The sequence below is a fragment of the Rattus norvegicus genome, chromosome 4, assembly GCF_021556685.1.
Source record: "Rattus norvegicus strain SHRSP/BbbUtx chromosome 4, alternate assembly SHRSP_T2T, whole genome shotgun sequence".
Lineage (NCBI taxonomy): Eukaryota > Metazoa > Chordata > Mammalia > Rodentia > Muridae > Rattus > Rattus norvegicus.
The window spans coordinates 95,961,960-95,981,786 of NC_141537.1; the positions used below are offsets into that span (position 1 = coordinate 95,961,960).

The following is a 19,827-nucleotide window of genomic DNA, read 5'->3' on the forward strand; positions in this document are numbered from 1 at the left end:
ATGAAGTAGATGTTCTGTATGTTTAATTATTTACTATGTGCTTTAATTGTCAAAATCGTTTAATGCTGCTAATAACACTCTGGGGGGGATGTTACTTCCCCATTTTATAGATGAGTGAGGACAGCCTCTGAGAGATTCAATTTTTCAAGTTCACACAGTCCCATAGCCATTAGACTTGTGGTGTGTAGGATACAGTACCCAAACTCAAAGGCCTGTGCTTTATTTTCCCACTCCATTTGAATCCATTCAGATATATGACATTTAAAAATAAGTAGGCCTTGTGTCTGTGTGACCTTAAGGCAAAATGACATCACCGGTAAGTAGCTCTGAGGGTCTGGACCCAAACTTCTCACGTGAAAGACACTTTTTTTCTTCAGCTTCATCTAAACAAAATTGATCAAATAAGGCATCCTCGCATGAATTTAATTATAGAAACATTATTTGTCACACAATCCCTGATCCTACTTTCATGGAAGGGCACGCCGCCATCCAGTTCTCTCAGACCTCTTTATGCTCTAGACTGGCACTGTGTTTTTCTCCTCTCTTATTTGTGTGTGTGTGCCTATCCTCACACAGACCTCACAGAGATCTGCTAACTTAGGCTCTCATGGTCGGCCTTTGTGTTAGTAACACAGAGCTAGACTAGACCAGAGTGGGAGGACATCACAGGCTTCAACTCTGCCATCGCGGAGTCTAGAAGAGAGAAGGCTCTTGGGAAATATGATTCACATTAAAAAATATTTGAATGATTTTTTTACCATGTAATTGATAGAGTATAATAATAAATTAATAAAAATGTCCACAGGAAATGAGATGAAAGCAAGAGTATCTGCTTTGAAGTGGAACACATAGGAGTTTTATGTGTGAGAGTACTGTTACTTGAAAATAAAAACTATCTCTGTTATAAGTCACCAGGGTTCTTCTTGAGTGTAGAAAACGATATTTGTTTTCTTGCTTTTTATATTTAGGTTTTGTGCATTGCCAAGAGGATGAAGCCAAAGCTTTTAACATGGTATTTCCAGTGTGCCCAGCCTAAAGAACAATTTCTTCTTCTGTTATTTCCTCTGACAAAAATCTATTGCAGCAAAATAAGTCTATCAACTGCCTCTCAAATGTGCCTTACTACTTCCTGTCTCTCTCTTCTGCATATAGCTTTCAGGATTTCTGTACTCCCACTCTCTCCCCTACCCAGTCAAACAGTTCCCAGTGGGAACAAGTCATATCCTGTGTTCTTACTCTTCTTTGCAGTTACCATTTGCTGTTGGAGGCTGTAACCAGTAGTTAAAAGCCAGCTAGTCTGTTACGTTGTGTGTTCTCTGAAGACAAAAGCGACTCCTTTCGAATCCTATGTTCCAGACTCTGTAAGATAATTGATGCCTAATAGGCATTTATTAAGTGTCTGAAGGAATGAAATAATATATTTCTAATAGCACTTTACAGATTTCTGGGCAAAGTGTTGTTTTAGATATCATTGCATCAAGTAATTTGCATGAAGTACGCAGTTCAGCACCTTAAAAAATAAGAATTAAAAACTTTGTATGGAATGCCGAATTATCCCTGATTCACTATTTAATAAAATATTAGTATATTTTATTAATATTAGTATATTTTATTAAATATAGTATATTATAAAATATTAGTATATTTTATTAAATATAGTATAAATAAGATTGTATTTGAGGTTTTAAGTTTTTAAAAAATAATTTTTTGTTTTTAATGAAGTGATTTTTTTCCTAGAAGGTAATAGCATTCTGATTTAAAGTAAATATAATTGATTATACCATAATGTTTTTTAAAAAATCTTCTAATCAAATCAAGAGTCAATGAAATATGTTATCCTCATATTTGATATCTGATGGTTTTCTATAGTAGCGGTTAATTTTTCCAGTTTGTAAGAGTCTTTGAATGTGTCAAAGTCTAGGCTGTTTCTTGTTCTTTTTTTTATTATTATTAACTTGAGTATTTCTTATATACATTTCGAGTGTTATTCCCTTTCCCGGTTTCCGGGCAAACATCCCCCTCCCCCCTCCCCTTCTCTATGGGTGTTCCCCTCCCCAACCTCCCCCCATTGCCGCCCTCCCCCCAACAGTCTAGTTCACCGGGGGTTCAGTCTTAGCAGGACCCAGGGCTTCCCCTTCCACTGGTGCTCTTACTAGGATATTCACTGCTACCTATGAGGTCAGAGTCCAGGGTCAGTCCATGTATAGTCTTTAGGTAGTGGCTTAGTCCCTGGAAGCTCTGGTTGCTTGACATTGTTGTACATATGGGGTCTCGAGCTCCTTCAAGCTCTTCCAGTTCTTTCTCTGATTCCTTCAACAGGGGTCCTATTCTCAGTTCAGTGGTTTGCTGCTGGCATTCGCCTCTGTGTTTGCTGTATTCTGGCTGTGTCTCTCAGGAGCTTGCACCCCAACCCCCAATTGTTGCTTTCTTTAGCAATCCTTCCAGGATTTCACCCTCCCAAGCTTCCCCTAGATTTGCATAGCACCTCATTATTTCCCTCTACCACATGGGAATTATATATATTTCTCTTCTAGACTACAGGTTCTGCAAGGAAAGAGACTCATTTACTCTACCCCTCCCAGCTCAATAGTGTGCACATAGTTAAGTGCTGAGTCTGTTGACTGAACTTCCTCAGAAAGCCTGAATGTTGGCTAGGGTTTATTTCTCCTTGGCATTGGCTATATGGGTCAGAGTAATCAAATGATCATTTAAGTCTTACAGAACTGAAGAGAATGGGTTTATGGCCCCTGAGGTAGAGAGACAGTGTATGGTACTCGAGACAAGGAAACTGAACGCATAAACAGGTGTGAGTGACATCTGCCAGCAAGACCAAGAGTAAGATTCTATTTTATCCAAGCTTCAAGGCTTGGAAGATGGTTTGAATTTGTTTTCTTGTCCCACTGCCCCTCCCCCCAGAGGCGAATGTCAACTCTTACAATGTAAAGAGTTGAGCTTATTGAAGATAGACTTACATTTGGTGGACAGGTAACAAATGATGATGATGCTCAAGCCTTGAAGACCTTTACAATCCCCTTTTGTGACTCTGTTTCTTATCATGTGGCCTTCTTCACTGTAGAGTGGTCCTTTAATCATTGAATATGATAGAGGACTCTGAGGCGCTCTAGTTTCTTGAGTTATTTTTATCAATATGTATATTCTATAACTCAGAACAGAAAATTTAAAATATTCATTTCAAAATAACTTACAATAAACTTAAGCATATTAAATAAAAGCATGCTCTGTAAAATAACCATATTTTTCAAAGAAAACAGTGTAACCAAAAAGGGCATTATTTTTTGTTCTTTAAAAACCTCTTTAATGTTGGCTTACTAGAAAACAGTTGCATATCATTTCTGTATACAACCTTTGCAGTGCTTGCTTTTGTTTGAGGTAAATGAGGAGATTCTAATTTTGTACAGGTAACTTCTTCAGTAATTCAGGGTATTCTTTAGTGTTACACCGAAACCCAGTGAGAAATAGTCTCTTTAACCTGGTTACTGTAATGTGAATCCGGAAGCTGCTTCGCTTTAGCTCCTAATGCTGCTACATCCAAGCCCAGTGGTTTATTTTGCACTTAGAAAGACTCTTTCACTCGGGGCTTATTCTAGGATGCATCATTTAGAAAATACTGGCTCCCTGTTTTATACAAATCTCTTGCAAACAGTGATACATCTTGTTACACAAAAACCACCTCAATTTCAGGACAAAGAGCTACCGGGTTCACTGGGACTGACCCAAGTTCTCTAAATATTCAGATTTTGTTTACATTGAAAATAGATGCTGCTGGTTACTACCTTGAAGAGACAGGCATTTCATTTTTAAAAAAAGTCCATCAGTATACAAACTAAAATAGCACAGAATGTTTGTCAGTTACTCTTTAAGTCTATATTCCATGCAAAAGGCAACCAGTGCAGCTCAATTATTCAAATATGTCATTTCAGGATAGATACCGTGTGCAGGTTAGTGTGCAATGGAAGGGCTTATATGCATTGTCTCTTTTGCTACAGGGAATATTAAAAAGAACTAGAAATGAAATTTCAATATGTGAATAATTTTTGTTGTTTCATCAAAGGCATCTTTAACGGTAACTGACATTTTGACAATAAAACTGAAATAACCATGAGGAAACGTTTCAGGGCATGGCTTCTTTCAATCCTGTGCTAGTAGGTTTCCCCACCAGGGTCTTGGTGTGCTTAGTACCAACTACAGGACAAAAGGCAAATCAGTCTCTTACAACTGACCTGAAAATAGAAAAGATCACCGCTGAAAAGGAACCAGGGACACATTTGGGGCACTGTGTCTAAGACTTGAACTAGGAATCCTCCCAAATGAACTTAATGCTGACTCTGCATTTTCCAATTCACTGGGTATGAATTTTGTAGTTTTTACAGTAAATTTGGGCAAAAATAAGCAAATACCCATCAAATGATTTAATATGTAAAGCTATTCTTGGAAACATATGTTATTAATTGTTCTATTTTTATATTCTCAAAATATTAATGCTCAGAAAATTTTTGCTCTATAATGAAAAGTTTTCAAGACTAGAATTACATATGACTGTCAGGCTTAATAATGCATATTATATCTAATACAACTCTCTTTAAACATACAAAGATTCCATAAATGTGAAAATGCAAAGCACTGGTTTCACTGACGATACATTTCTTTTTGAGAAAATAAGTATATTGGTAAGTGCAAATCTTGAATTTCAGAATGAATATTTGTATGAATTTCCATTAAAAACATCTTTCACATGTTCTAAAAACAGAGTTTCTCACATGGACCCATGTCTGTGTATAAGAGACAGAATCAATAAGTGACTTTAATGCCTTTTAGACTGTCTTCCTACTGGAAGTTTAGAATAATTCCTCTGCTATGGACTCACTTGGGTACTCTATCCATCCTGTAAAACTGATAAGGCAGAACACTGCCTACCTGCCACTGAAGTGGGAACTGACTCTCAGAGGACTAGCAGGCACCTCTGGGGCATCCTCATCCATTCCCTGCCCACACCTTTTCCTCAGCCACATGTAATCCAGACCAGGTAACTCACATAAGATAAACAAAATGACAAATAGTCCTTGAGAAGGCCACAAAACAATGTACAGTCTTCTATACATCTCCATTGCTGTCTGCCTTCCCTTTATTTCCCAGTCACTCCCCTACTCTTACTTTATTACCATTTATCCTCCACCGTGTCTTTATTTCCCACTAAGAGCTCTTCCTGCTACCTTATGGTTTCATTTCTAGTCTTGTGATCCATAAACATACACATATGTAAATGCATACATATCTGCATACATATGGACAATGTCAAATCTAGGTTCTACATATGAGCAAAACCACAGTACTTATCTTTCCCAGTCTCCTCATTTTGCTTAGCATAACGAATTCCAGTTGTATCCATTTTTCTGTGTCATGATTTCATTTTTCTTTATGGCTGCATAAAATTCCATTGTGTGTGTGGGATATATATGTATATATGTATATATATTACATTTTACTGTCATGTCTTAACTCTAGTAAAGATAGATATCTATGGTATGTTGACTCAGAGTCCTTTGGGTCATACTCAAGAGTGGTATATCTGGGTCATAAGTCAATTCCATTTTGCGTTTAAAATTTTAAATGTATTTATTTTTTAATATGTATGGGTGCTTTGTCTACCAAGCATGACCAGGCACCACTTGTGTACCTGATTGTGGGTCCCCACACTTATCTGCCATTGGGCACCAGCTGGGAGGGGCTGGGGAGCAGGATCTCAGGACCTGGTGAATACGGCAGGTATGAGCAACCCAGTAGACTGTTTCAGAGGGCAGCCCCTGTATTGAATAGGAGGGCTAGCATATATAGCTCAAGTCAGGGAAGGGGAGGACCAAGATCAAGGGAGGAAGTACTGCAGTGGAGTCAGGAAACTTCCAAGCATATCAACTAGATTAGCAGAATGCCAGTCACATGGTTTCTCCCTTGTCTGCTAGGGAGACAAAAGGCTAACTGGCTTTATCATGGCATGACCTTTGTCCTTATGGAGTTGAGTCGGCCCAAAGCTAATTTGGCTAGGGAGTGGCCCCACTTCTGCCTTGCTCTCTGAGAGATGCGCTAGACTTGCCAACACTCTCCTGTCACTTATCTGGTTCAGAACCTCCATGTGATGCATAAGGAGACCAGAAGAAGGCGGGGAGGTGGGAGGGAGTCGATGGATGGGTGGGTGGGGGAGCACCCTCATGGATGCAGGGGGTGGGGGGATGGGATGGGGGGTTTCCGAAGGGGAAACTCGGGAAAGGGGATAACATTTGAAATGTAAAGAAAATATTCAATAAAAGAAAAGGAAAAAAAAGGACTATTCTTATGTGCGTACTGACACAGATGCACACCACTAATTATTAACAGTTTACAAACTTTAAAAGAATTACTTTTCCTGTTAAGCTAATATTTTAAAATGAAATCACATTTCGTGGGATTATACTGATCTGTCCAGGGCCAATCCCTTGTCTTCTTACCCTTGAAGCCTTCCTTCTTCCTCTCAGACTTTTAAAACACCCGGATGCTGATGATCCCTGATGCCAGCCTGACCTCTCCAGAAACCTTCCTCCCTCTCCAGCTGCCAACACAATGCTGAATTCAGACATTACCAGCACCCTTACTCCACACACATAAAGCAGAAAACATTACCATGTATGTACACAAATATACATGTATATATCTATACCTACCTGCGTATTTCTATATCTATAGCTATTTCCCTTTATTATTTCTCCTTGCTAATGGCACCAACACCTGTCTTGTGCCACCCAGAAAACTTAGAATTAACCCTCTTCCTTCACCTTCCTTTAAGGGCTTACTAACCCCTGTCAGCAAATTCTAACTGTGTCTGAAATGACACCAGCCTCTCAACCTCGTTGGTTGAGACCTACACTTCTTTCCACCTTGTAGAAGTCTTCTCATTATTAAGTCACTCCAATTTGTCTTCCTAAGAGGTGTCAGAGTGACCTTCCTAAATGTGTACCACATGATACAAACCTTATGATCTGCTTCCTCTTAACCACTTTAATCATTTTCCAAACAACAGTCACCTTCAGAAGTTCTGTCTCGATGATCCTGGAGCCTGGGGTGGGAGACCTTGCTCAGTGCACTGGCAAAGCAGCCACACCTAGCACCTAACTGTACTCTGTTCCCAGGCTCCTCTGTACTCTGACACTTATCTGACCTCTTCAACAACTTCTGTGTGTGGAATGCTCGTCATCTTCCCTTCCCTCATCCTTATTTGCCCCGACTTCTTCAATCCTCCAGAGTTCTGTACTGAAGTCTATACCTGAGGACCTTCTAAGCCTTTGTGGCTCTTATGAAGACTAAGTCACAGCATGGACGCATTTAACAAATCCACCAAGAGAGCAGTCTCCCTGGCCGCAGGGAAAAGTGGGCTGGATTGCATTCTGCAAGATGCTTGCTATTCAAAGGCATTTAGCAGTGTCCACAGTTCTAAATAAGGGTTCAGTAAGGTTGAATTTCATCTTATCTGTACTTTGGTGAAAATGGAAATAGATACGTGTTTTCATGTTTTCAGTGCTGACACTATTAATAAATCCTGTATGGTATATTCTTAGAACTTGATACCCTAAAAACCAGAGTCTGAAGAAAGAAAGAAAGAAAGAAAGAAAGAAAGAAAGAAAGAGAGAGAGAGAGAGAAAAAGAAAGAAAGAACAAGAAAGAAAAGAGACTTGCTAGTCTAGATTCTCAGCCACGAAAATGAGATTTCTAAATATCACTCCATAGCCCTACACACACCCAGGCTCAGACCAGGTTGCTAATTAAGAAAGTTCTTACCATAATTACCTAGTCAGTCTTAATGGCCTTACAAGTTTTGCCAGTCCTCACTGGTCCTGTAGGGTCATTTTTTTTTTCCAATTGTTAAAACAGCTGCTGAGTTTCAAGCCCCAGAGGCTGGATTTGCAAAGGCAAAAGCTCCCTAGTGAAAGCTGGGGCAGGCAGTCTGTGAGGAGTCGCATTCTCCAGGGTTCCAACTGAACCTTTTTGCATCCCTAACCAAGTCCAGAGTTCCTCTCCATTGTGCTCCCTTGGCTTCTGGACAGTGAGATGGTCCCGCGTGCGCGCGTCTGGTCGTACAGCTTTGTTGGGGGTCTCAAAGGCGCCCTCCCACCCCTCTCCCCACCCCCTGGTGGCAGGGACCTAAAGAAAGCAATGTGTCCTTTGACACTGTGACACCCCCCAACCCCAGGCCACCGCAGCCCCACTAGGTTCTTGTGTGAGGAGCTCTGGGTCGCTGGACCGGAATGTATGCGAGAGAGAGGCAGCAAAGGAACGCGCGCGCGCGCGCGCTTGAGTGTGTGTGTGTGTGTGTGTGTGTGTGTGTGTGTGTGTGTGTGTGTGTGTGTGTGTGTTGCACGCTGGCGCGCAGCGGGAGAGAGGGCGCGAGGCACGAAGGGGGAGCGGCGGGCAGAGGAAGGCGGGGCAGCGGGCAGCGGCGGGCGGGCTGGGAGGGGCAGAGGCTCAAGCTCTGCAGTGACATTAGGAGCCAGCGCACACTCCTTGCCCGGAGCGGCGAGAGAGCAGAGCTTAGTGAGCCGCGTACAGCCGCCGCCTCTGTCGCCGGTGCACCGGACTCTGCCTCTGCATCCCGCGCGGGCATTCAGCGAGCCAGCCTGTCCGGCAGTGCCAGCTCCATTCAACATCCCCCCGCCACCCGTCGCCCGCATCTGCCTGCGCTGTCCCGCGACCCCCGGCCCGGCGCTGCCGCCTGAGCCACTTCGCTGCAACTTCTGCGGCCGCGTGTCGCCGGCCTTCTGCCCGCCTTGGAAGTTTGCAGCGCTCGCCACAAAGTTCGGACACTTGGGCATTTCATTTTGCCCTAGCGTGCAGGTCCCCTCGGTTGGTGGATCCTGGTACTTGACATCTTGGTGGGATCCCGGGACCTGGGTTTTGTCCGCACAGCACACTCCCGGGGAGAAAAAAAAAATAACCAACCAAACAAACTTTCCTCTTCCCGCTAGAAAAAACAAATTCTTTAAGGTAAGGAGCAAGATCGAATCGATCCTCGCCTCCCCGACCCTCGTGCGCCTTGCGGACCTGGCCCGACTGCGTTTGCACCTACGGGCTGGTGTGTGGTAGGGGTTGAGGTGCATCCTCACACTGGAAGGGAGCGATCAGAGGTTCTCTAGAACGTGGACGTGGGCAGCTCTCGCTGGGCTTGTCTGGGTGGTCTGTGGCTGGGTCAGAGATGGATTAGGTAGGCAGACAGCGCCAGTGCTGGGGAGATGGACTCTGCTTCGGGCTGGAGTGGGTCCCCGAAACCGCTGTCTTTATCCTAGCCCTGTCTAGACAGACTTTGGCCTGTTGGCGGGGGTAGGGGGGTGGGGGTTCTTGCTTCTCTTCCCGGGTTCGAAGTCCTCCTCCATATATGCTAGTTCTGCCGGACTGTGTGTTGGGGCGGGAGGTATTCGGGGGCAGTAGCGTGGGTCTGCGAGGCTTGCAGGACTCGCGGAGTGCAGCACGACGGTGGGATCCCTGCAGAAGGTGGCTGCGCGGCGGGCGGTGGCAGGAATCTTCTGGGACTAGCCTAGCGACCCCGTGCTCTCTCCTCATTTGTCCTCTGCCACGCAGACCAGTATCCTTAGAGAAGCTTCCCTAAGCTGGGTGGTCTAGGTCCGGCTCATACTTTCCACAGCTTAGCAGAGTAGCTACAGAGGTCAGGACACCCTCCCGCCGTCTCAGCGGCCACTCTGTGTGGTGACCTCTCCAGAGTGTGTGGCAGACCGGACTCTCTAGTCCGAGCCACCTTTCTCTTCGTCGCGCAGGGAGCCTCCAGAGTTAAAGTACTAGCTTTCACACCCGCTCCGCTCTTCCCGGGAGCTTCGCAACTGTGATTTGGGGTGCTCTTTCACTTTGTCACTCGAGCTTCATTCCCACTCTTCCTCTCTTCCCAGTCCCAGGCCGAGGTGTGAGAATTCATGAAGTCGGTCGCTCCAGCTGCAGTAGGGTGGCTCGGAGCTGGCTCACCCCAATCCCATAGGTCACCGCCCTCCTCCTTGTCCCTGCAGAGCGCTGTCCATTATCTGCTCTGGGGACCGTTAGCTCCCTGAAACCAAGACCTGGAATCGGAGAATGAACCTTTAAAAGTCTCCGCTTTTGATTTTTTTTTAAAACGGAGTTCTTTTAAGCAACTTAGCGTGGTCATTTGTTTAATTCTTGTCTTTAAGTTCCGCTAAAGTGCTTTGTTTATTTGCCTTGAGTTGCGGGGGGGGTCTCCAAACCATTACCTTCTCATTCTTTCTCCACCCTCCCCCTCCTCCGCCACTTGCTTTGTGGCCCCTTTTTTTCTTTTTCTTTTTTTTTTGAGAGTCTCTATTCCTCCCCATCTCCTCCACCGGGTTTCTGAGTGCCTGTGAGAACTGGGAAGGGGAGTCATCAATGGCAATAAACAGGACCCCCACGACATTCCCTGTCCCATTGAAACTAAATAAAACCCTCCGGAGCTCACAGAAGTGGAGATAAAACAGATAAGACAGCCCTCCCTCCCGAGAGAGCAGCTGCTGAGGATTGGATGCTGCGTTTGAATTGTTTTATTATCCTGAAAGAGTGATGGATGGATGCAAGAAGCAGTACGCATTCTGAGCAGAGTGTGCTGGGGGACGGTGGTATTTATTATTATTCATTATTAAGTATTAAGAGTGCTAATAAGGCCATCACCCCAGCTGAAGTCTGTGTTTACACTCACTTGGTTTTATGTCAGGCTCTTATTACAGTGGTTTCGGAAAGGGCCAACACCACAACTGTATTCATTCCCCACACTCATTCCGCATATGGAATTAATCAAACTGTCAAAAAAGATACTGTCATTTTACCAGTTTTAACTCTGGAAGTTGTAGAGGCTGCAACCCTACGAAATGTCATTTTCATCGCTTTGATTTTTCAGAGTTTAAAAAACTTGGCAACATAATTAATTATGGTCCCAATTCCCATTTTCAATCTAAACCTATATTCAGGATTGTATTAAAATATCCCACCACTCATTCTCTAAAAGTGACTCTTGTGAAATTAAATTCCAATTTGGGGGATGGTGGAACAACTGGGAATGTGCCCCCCCCCCCACAATGTAGAGAGATTAGTACTGTTTCAAATTTCCACCAAAAACTTTTCTTCCAAGGGTTGGAGTGATGTCTCAGAGGTTAAGAGCTTTTAATTCTCTCACAAAGGGCAAAGGACATCAGTTCTGTTCCAGCACACACGCACAGACACACACACACACACACACACACACACACACACACACACACACACACACACAGAGAGAGAGAGAGAGAGAGAGAGAGAGAGAGAGAGAGAGAGAGGGAGAGAGAGAAAGAAAACTTTAAAACCCTTCTTTTTCACTTAGAGTAATTCTTTTCTCCACAGCTCTTTCGTGACTGTTCTTAATCTTCACCATACACTTGAATCCCAACAGCTTGCAACTTTATATCCCTATTTTAATTTTTATATCAGAACGTTTTATTCATTAAACCTTTATGTCAAAGAATCAGGCAGCATTTAATTAGCAACCATCATAAAAAAAAGAAGCTAGAACTCTCTGATGGGACTAAATTGTTATGAATTATATGTGGCTTATTATGCATTTATTTCAGTAGAAATGACAGCATCCTTTAATCACTTGCACACAGAGCTTTTATCTCTGAAGATGTCACAAAATGTGTAATTGCAAACCTTCCTTGTACGAACAAAAAGTGCCCGGCTTTTAGTTTATTTGTCCTGGGTCTTAGCATCCGTGTGCTAAACTAGGAATCTTAGAAAAAACTCATAATATTATCATATAGTGCAAGAGGATGTAACATTCTAAGCAGCCAAAACAGGTCATCTTCATGTAATTTAGGGACTTTCCATTGACATCATGAATTTGGCCTTTCTGACTTTAGGCTTTCTCATATGGACTTATGAGCAGGACTCTGTGGTGGAGAAAGCCATGTATTTTTAAAGCTCTAACAAATTATTAAGAAAGATCTCAGGGCTGGTTCCTTAGCAGTTCTATTGTGCCTAACCAGAGGTCAGAATGCTCTATCTGTTTTCAAACTGGTTGACTTAATACCCCAACCTCCAATCACTGTGGTGAGAATGAAGCTTTTCAGGTTAACATGAAAACAGATTTTGAGTAATTATCAGAAAGCACGAATGCCATGTGAATCCCACATAGTTGCACAGATTCCTTTATTTTAGTGTCTCGTCCTCAGTTCGCCTGTGATGAGATGCTTGATACGCTCTCGTAAGTGTTCATTTCCCCCGTTTTCTTGTCATGTCGTATTGGAGGAACAGTAACCCGCTGAAGCACAGTTACAGAATAGTCCTTGCTAATCACCAGGAGGAACGTATATGCGCAGTTCCTTGTTCTGCTTCAAAGGAATACGAAGTCACTCCACTGATTCATTTCTATGTTCCCTACGTTATTTTTGGAGTGATTATTCTGAAAAATATAATTTGTCCATCCTCAGTTGGCTCATTTCCTGGTTAGTAGACACAGCACAGATGAGTTGTTTAAAAATTAACAACACAAAACATTGGCTTCAAAACTGATTTTAAATCACAACTTTGCTAGTATTTAAATATTCCCCTAAAACACACTCTATATTAAGGCTAGAGAGGTGGCTCGGTGACTAAGAACACTTGTTGCTCTGGCAGAGGACCTGGTTTCAGTTTCCAGAACCCACCTAGTGGCTCACAACCCTCTGTGATTCCATGTCCATGGACTCCAATGCTTTCTTTGGACCTCCAAGGGCAAAAGACACATATGTGATGTGTATACATATGTGTGGGCAAAACTCTCATACTCATAAAATAAAGACTCGTAAAAATACTCCATGTTTTATGCCCTGGGTCCAGATAGCTTTTATTTCTTCCCTATATATTAAAAGTGACATACACACACACACACACACACACACACACACACACACACACACAAAAGACAAATAAAATGGCAAGATGTATAGAGTCAAACCTCTTGGTTGAGTTTCATCTAGGAAGAAAACTAAATTCAGGAAATATAATAGTTTGTTATATTTCACAGTAGTACATAGACCATAACCTCAGAGTGTGGGGCACGGTATTATAATGTGTTTGTGCATGTTCACATATTTCTTAACACATTGAAGATATCACCTGGCACTTGCAAAGAGGTCCATTGTAAGCTCTCTTTGTAGAATAATAATAACAATAACAATAATAACAATAACAACAATTAATAATAATAATAAAAACTGCAAAGACCAACTCCACAAATCTCACTCTTCTGAAAGATTTGAAAAGCGTATATTGTATATAACATAGATGTCATAAATAAAACCATTTGCTTCTTTTGCCCTTTAGAAATTAAGAATAGAGCATCTGATGGGTGCAGAGAAAGGGGAAGCATAGGTCTGCGTCCTCATCCTGTAATTGAAGGAACAGGTCTGACCACAGAACAGCTGAACACTGGGCCCTGCAACAATGCCATTGTTGCCGGGAACTCACGGAGCAAGGCTCCATGTAAGCTTCGCTCTAAACGTCCTCAGTGCTATAACAAAAGCACAGGGAGTTCAGGATTAAGTCTTGTTATTCTTTCAAACTTTTGGAAATAGACTTTAGATAGTTGGTGAATAAATTTGAGCTTTTGTCATTTTTTATTCCAACTGCAACTTTGAATAGCACGTATTTGCCATTTTATATATTTTCCTGAAGTGTATTAGACTCACACATAAAAATTCTGAAGCAATTATCCCCTTTATTTTTATTTTCTTTTATTAAGTTATTTATTTACTTTACATCCTGATGGCAAGAAACATGTTACAACCCCAAAGTAGTAAAATGTATATGGTTAACATAATTAACTCAACAAACATCTGCTTTAGGTTTTGTTGTTGTTGTTGTTTTGTAAATAATATGTGGCCCTTTTGTTGGTTGAGAATGATAAAAAGACTTTTAAAAATAACAGGTTAGGGGTTGGGGATTTAGCTCAGTGGTAGAGCGCTTGCCTAGGAAGCGCAAGGCCCTGGGTTCGGTCCCCAGCTCCGGAAAAAAGAACCAAAAAAAAAAAAATAAAAAATAACAGGTTAGTAAAGTTTGGAAGGCCGTCAAAATTTGATTATTCGTTATTAGAAATCAACTCATTAAAGCAAAATTCTTCGACACTGTGCAGCATGGAAACTTTTAACATGGCCAAATTACAAACCTGTGATTCCGTGCCGCACAGGCACGTGTACCTGCTTCCCCACTGCAGCAGAGACTGCCGATGCCACAGACAGTGGGGATGCAGTGCGGTGAAGATCGTGCTGTTTACTCCAAGAGGACTCCGGGTGAATGCTGTCTTCCAGCTGCCGTGTCTGTAACAGTTTAAAGGCACTGTAAAAAAGATGTATTTAAGTGTACATTTTACCCATAACTAAAAGTCAGTATTTCTGGTAACTTCCCTAAATTCGTGGCCTTGTGGGCTTATCTACAAAGATGAAGGTATCATGGAACGATACAATTAACATTTTATCTTTCCTTTCTTTTGTCTTTTTGTTGTTAATGTTTTTGTTCAGTTCGTTTTGTTTTTGTTTTGTTTTGTTTTGTTTTGTTTTGTTTTGTTTTGAGATAAAGTCTCACGATGTTGCCCTAACTGGTCTAAATTTGCTATATAGACTGGGAGGTTCTACAATCTCACAGAGATGCATCCGACTCTGCCTCACGAGTGCTGAGATTAAGGGCATGCACTGCTGTGCCATGCCTGGCTGAAGTTTTCGTTTTATAAAAGGAACAGTAATCTCTGAGCTCATAATTAAAGCAAACTGTAGAGGATTATTGTATCCTGTTTTATCAAGGAGCGTGCGCACTTTTAAATTATAACAATATCAACTGAACAAAGTGTTACACGTAAAGAGTTCTACTCAGATCACTGGCAATGAATATTCAGTGTTTTGCTATTTACTGCCAGCAGGCGTGTTTGAGAAAGAGTGCTAACTTTAAAAGGCCTATTTGTTTAGGATTGGTGGTCTCTCCAGCTTAGATGCAACAAGTATCAAGAGACTGTTGGAAAATGAATAGTTACAGGGTATAGAATATTGTGGTAAAGCACAATCCACAACCAGCTTATACATCTTGGCAGGTTGCTGCTGCTCCTCATTTGCACACAAAACATATAGGCATGGCCAAGCAGAACACTGCAGATTTTACTCCAAAACTAGGATGTATCTCACAGTACCATACAGGGCAATTTGCACAATATAAACATACAAGATCCATTTTAGCTTTCAAATTCATCTTAAAGCCCGTATACTAAATATAGTTTGAATGGGAGAGATGTAGCAGCGTGTGGTTACATGGCTTCCCATAGCTCTAAATGTCCTGTGCTAGTCAGTTTCATCAAGTGTAAACATTCGCCGGACTTCATTATTGAAAGGTTTGGGTTGGGATAGATTCTGACATTCATGGACCAACTAATTGAAGAGACATTTATTGCCACAATAGTGACAAAGATCAGGGGCAGGGGGTTGGCTCCCTGATGGGCAGCTGGCTTTGTTTTTTTTTTTTTTTTTTTTTTGCTTTATTGGTGACTGTTCAAAGTTTGTGGAAATCTGTTATGAAAATTTAATGGGTTTTATGGAAAAATGAAGTTGCTTCTTAAATAGCTATCGACACTCACAGCATCGGGATCAGGATTCTCCCTTAACAAATGAGCTAAGAGGTAGTGATCTGAGGAAAGTGTCCCTGCCCAGCTGTTAACAAGGTGGAGATAAAAGGAAAAAGAGCTTTTTATTAATTTAAAAGGAAATTTATTTTTCAGGGCCTTCTATAATAGTAAAAATACCCCAACAGTAACAATAAAATTATATCATAATTATAATAATAAAAATTATAAGCTAAGATCTGAAAGGATAAAACCAAGTAAAAAAGAGACCAATATAACACTGAAATTTAGAGAATTGAACATATATGCATGTATGTGTGTGTATTCTTTTCTTTCTTTCCTTCTCTCTCTCTCTCTCTCTCTTTTGAGCAACCTATCTTTCCAATAATTTCCTTTGCTAATAATTCTACCTCTTGGCCATCTTCATGGGTCACACATACAAATACAATGACCTCATGTTTGGTTGATGCCCTCATTAAATTAATGATGCTCTTCATTCTGATCCCAGTTTCTCTTCTTTCATTTTCTCCCAGATCCTCCCCACCTCTGTACCTATCCAACTCTCTCTCTTTAGAAGACAAACAGGCAAAACAAAACACAAAACAAGCAAACAAAAACCAGAATGAAGTAAATAGCACAAGAAACATACATACATACGTACACACACACACACACACACACACACACACACACACACACACTCCATTGAAACACAAAATTGGAAATCATAGTATATAAGTATATATTACAGTTTGAAATCACTTTCCACTTTTTCATGCACTACGTGTTGCATTTTGAGCTTTTCCTTGAAAATTTGGTTTTCTACAAAGTTGTCAGTTATTAACTGATATTAAAGTTGTTCCTGTATTTTGAATTTTAAACATGGATGACAATGTTTTTACTCATTAATATTATTAGTCTTCTATGTAAGATTTGTTGTTTACAAAACATTTCCAAGTCCCTTGATTTCTGTAACATCCTCCTGCTAATAGGAAGTCTGAGGCATCAGCTCAATGAAGACACACAAACTCACAGGAACTTTTAAACATAGCACTAATTCTTTGACTCATGAGCAAAGTTGATTTTTAAAATTTTACAAAATTTGAGTTGAAATTAATAACTAAGTTAATTTGTATAGATAAACTTTGCACATTTTTATATTTATTGACCCAGGAATGTTATTTTCTTATAAAGTCTGAGGCCCTGGGTGCTAATTCTGGGGTCCTACATAGTGAAAGGAGAGGATGAAGCTTACCAAGGTGTTCTCTAACTTTCATGTTAGACATGTGTACATCACACCTTCCCCCCCCATGCACAAAAAAATAAAAGTAAAACATTTAAAAATTATATTTCTAGCTTAGGTTGCAGGATCACAGTGTTGAGCTGTTTACTAAATGTTTTGTTTGGTTTAGGGATGATTTGTTAAATACTTTTAAGAAAAAAAAATTAATTGCTTATGATTAATTTATCTTTAGTTTGAAAGTAAAAAGTAGTCATTCTGGTTCCAAATAGCACAGAAGGTATCTACGGTGAATAGACAAATGTTGATTCATACCTATCTTTCTAGAAACTTAGCTTGTTTTTTAGACAAGGGAAATCAACTGAAAGTAAAATGACCTCTATGTGCATTCTGACATAATCTTCAACATCCCCTACGCAATATTGAAGCAAATAAGTCTTCATACACGCTGCTCCGTGGGGAAAGGCATAGCAAATTTCAGTTGCTGTTAATCCACGAGTGTTTGGGAAATTGATTCTTGAAGGTGTTCTATTTGTTTCTTCTTCCTCCTCTTTGCTCTCACTGACCAGCTTTGGAAGTCTCTGGGTATTGAGTACTGCCAGATCGCTATTTTTTTTGCCTGTCCTCTGTGTTTCTTTATGTAAATGTCTACATGAGTACTGCCAGACATGCTATTTTTGAGTCAGTTCTCTGCATTTCTTTATGTAAGTGTGGTCTTATATGAACATTCATATACATGTATGTATAATTGAGAAAGAAATTCAAATACCTTAGCATTCATCGGGGAGGTAAGAAATAAAATGATTGTTTTAAGTAAGTAGAAACTAATAAGAAATGTTAGGATTAGAAAAATGAGTTGGACATTTATTTGAGACATGTAGTCTACAGTACTGAGATGTTTAAGTTTTGTATAGTAACTTTATCACTGGAAAACAAAAATACAACCTCTTGCAAATTAATTGTATTTAGTAGTTCAGCAGATATTTTATTCCTTTAACTGTAGTGTTCTTAAGACATAGGACTAAAGGTAGGTCAGGTCTGTGATTAAACAAGAGTTTAAATAAAGTGACTCTATTCGAGAGGATAATGCCTCTCCCAAATGTCCTATGCTTTCAAAGGAGAAGCCCAATGCTCTGTGTAATAATTGCCTTCGCTTCAAGTTGTTAACCAGTGGGCAGACTTCCAAAACCAATACAGACAGGTTATTGTGTTGTTCTTAGTTACTATCCAGTACTTGATAGTAAGACCCTGTGGTGTTGAAGACACCATAGACTTGAGTCCTGAGATACAAAGCAATTCATCTGTCATTGACCTGGGAGCTTCATCTTTACTAGAGAGGTTTACATAGTGCTGGAAGTTGCTACTAGGGGAGAAAAGTCATCAGTTAGCTGTGACCCATGCAAGCTCTGAAAGTGAATAGCCTCGGCAAGATATACGTATTGGTATAATAGTGTCACAAATATAGGAGTAACCAATGATTTTCCAACTAGATTAAAGGCTTGCAACAGAAAATGGAGGCCAGGCATGTTCTTTTCAATATGCTAAGAACCTGTACCTGGATAGGCCATAGACCCCCAAAAGAACTTACTACCATTATCTAGCTAAATGGACATAGTATTCATCCCTATCCTAAACATTTACCTTTATACCCATAAATTAGTGCAGCGCTCAACCTTTGTCACAGGTGCTTCTTTTTGCAATATATGGCATTTGATACAGAGACTTACAATTGGTCCAAATGCAGAGAATAAGAGACTGTGAAGTTCTTAACCCTAAGTGGGACATTTTTATCACTTGTTCCAACCTCAAAGATTAGGGACATCACAGACAAAAAAAATGGTAGAATATGTAAGAGTCAGGAATAATAGAGGACCTTTGTGACAGTGTCTTCCGGTCATGATAGAAATGTACTAAGACATAGATCAGGTATGACTTAATGCTCTAAGACTCCACAAGATCAAACCAGCCAAAATTCCAGCATCAGTGGTGGTCGGGGACTCAGGCAGCCCCTCCCCAATATGAAGAGCTATTGGCAGTTGATAGTTGCTGTGGGAGGGAAAATTAGATTATTTCAGATGTGACCTCCTGACAGGCAACCCATATTCAAGCAAATGGCCCTACACCATTACACAAACTGATAACATGAACGGACTTAGTGGATTTAAAGTGCACATGAATGTGGGAGGGAAGAACTGGGGAGGAGAACGAAGACCTGGAAGGGAGAGATAGAGGGGGTGGATTTTACAAAATCCAATAGTTTCATATATGAAATCCTCAAGCAAAGGGTTTTCCAAATTAAACTTAAAAGTACCTTTTAAGTGCATAAAAGCTTTTTAATCCAAGTTACTAATACATAGGGGAATTAACTTTTTCCTTTGGAAAAATAAGGACATATATCATTTTCATTCTGTCAGATGAGTGAGAGCATCGGCTGTAAGCTTGTCGGATGAGTGAGAGCATAGGCTGTAAGCTTGTCGGATGAGTGAGAGCATAGGCTGTAAGCTTGTCGGATGAGTGAGAGCATAGGCTGTAAGCTTGTCGGATGAGTGAGAGCATAGGCTGTAAGCTTGTCGGATGAGTGAGAGCATCGGCTGTAAGCTTTAAAGCACAGATGTAGATGAAGCTGCAGGGAAGAGCTCTCCTGTGAAAACTGAGCCCTTTTGACCTACTATTACGTACAATTATGTCATCTTTGATGAGGAGGAAAAATCATATCCATGGTTACAAACACACACACACACACACACACACACACACACACACACATACACACACACACACCTAGTATCTTGACCCTTCTGCTTCTATACCATGTGTAATTGAATAATGACATAGCCATTTACCTGACAGGTAAGCCAGCAAAGATAGATCAGTTCGCCTCTGAAACTCCTCCTATGTGCATTTATTAAGAATATGGTAAAAACATGTCTTTTCTTATTTA

The 19,827-nt window shown here is 40.9% G+C and overlaps 2 protein-coding genes across 2 annotated transcripts in view; both read left to right on the plus strand.

Annotated features, from left to right (window-relative positions):
- The first annotated feature begins 304 nt into the window (after positions 1-304).
- Positions 305-14,052, plus strand: LOC147994886 (uncharacterized). The gene is made up of 3 exons (XM_087659544.1): positions 305-316; positions 8,443-11,110; positions 11,324-14,052. The coding sequence occupies exons 1-2, from the start codon at positions 305-307 to the stop codon at positions 9,124-9,126; spliced, it is 696 nt and encodes a 231-aa protein (XP_087515670.1). The 3' UTR covers positions 9,127-11,110; positions 11,324-14,052.
- Ndnf (neuron-derived neurotrophic factor) overlaps positions 8,541-19,827 on the plus strand; it is a 37,473-nt gene continuing 26,186 nt past the window's right edge. The window contains exon 1 of the mRNA NM_001399535.1: positions 8,541-9,027. The gene's annotated coding sequence lies outside the window, so the exon portion shown is untranslated. The remainder of the gene's footprint in view (positions 9,028-19,827) is intronic.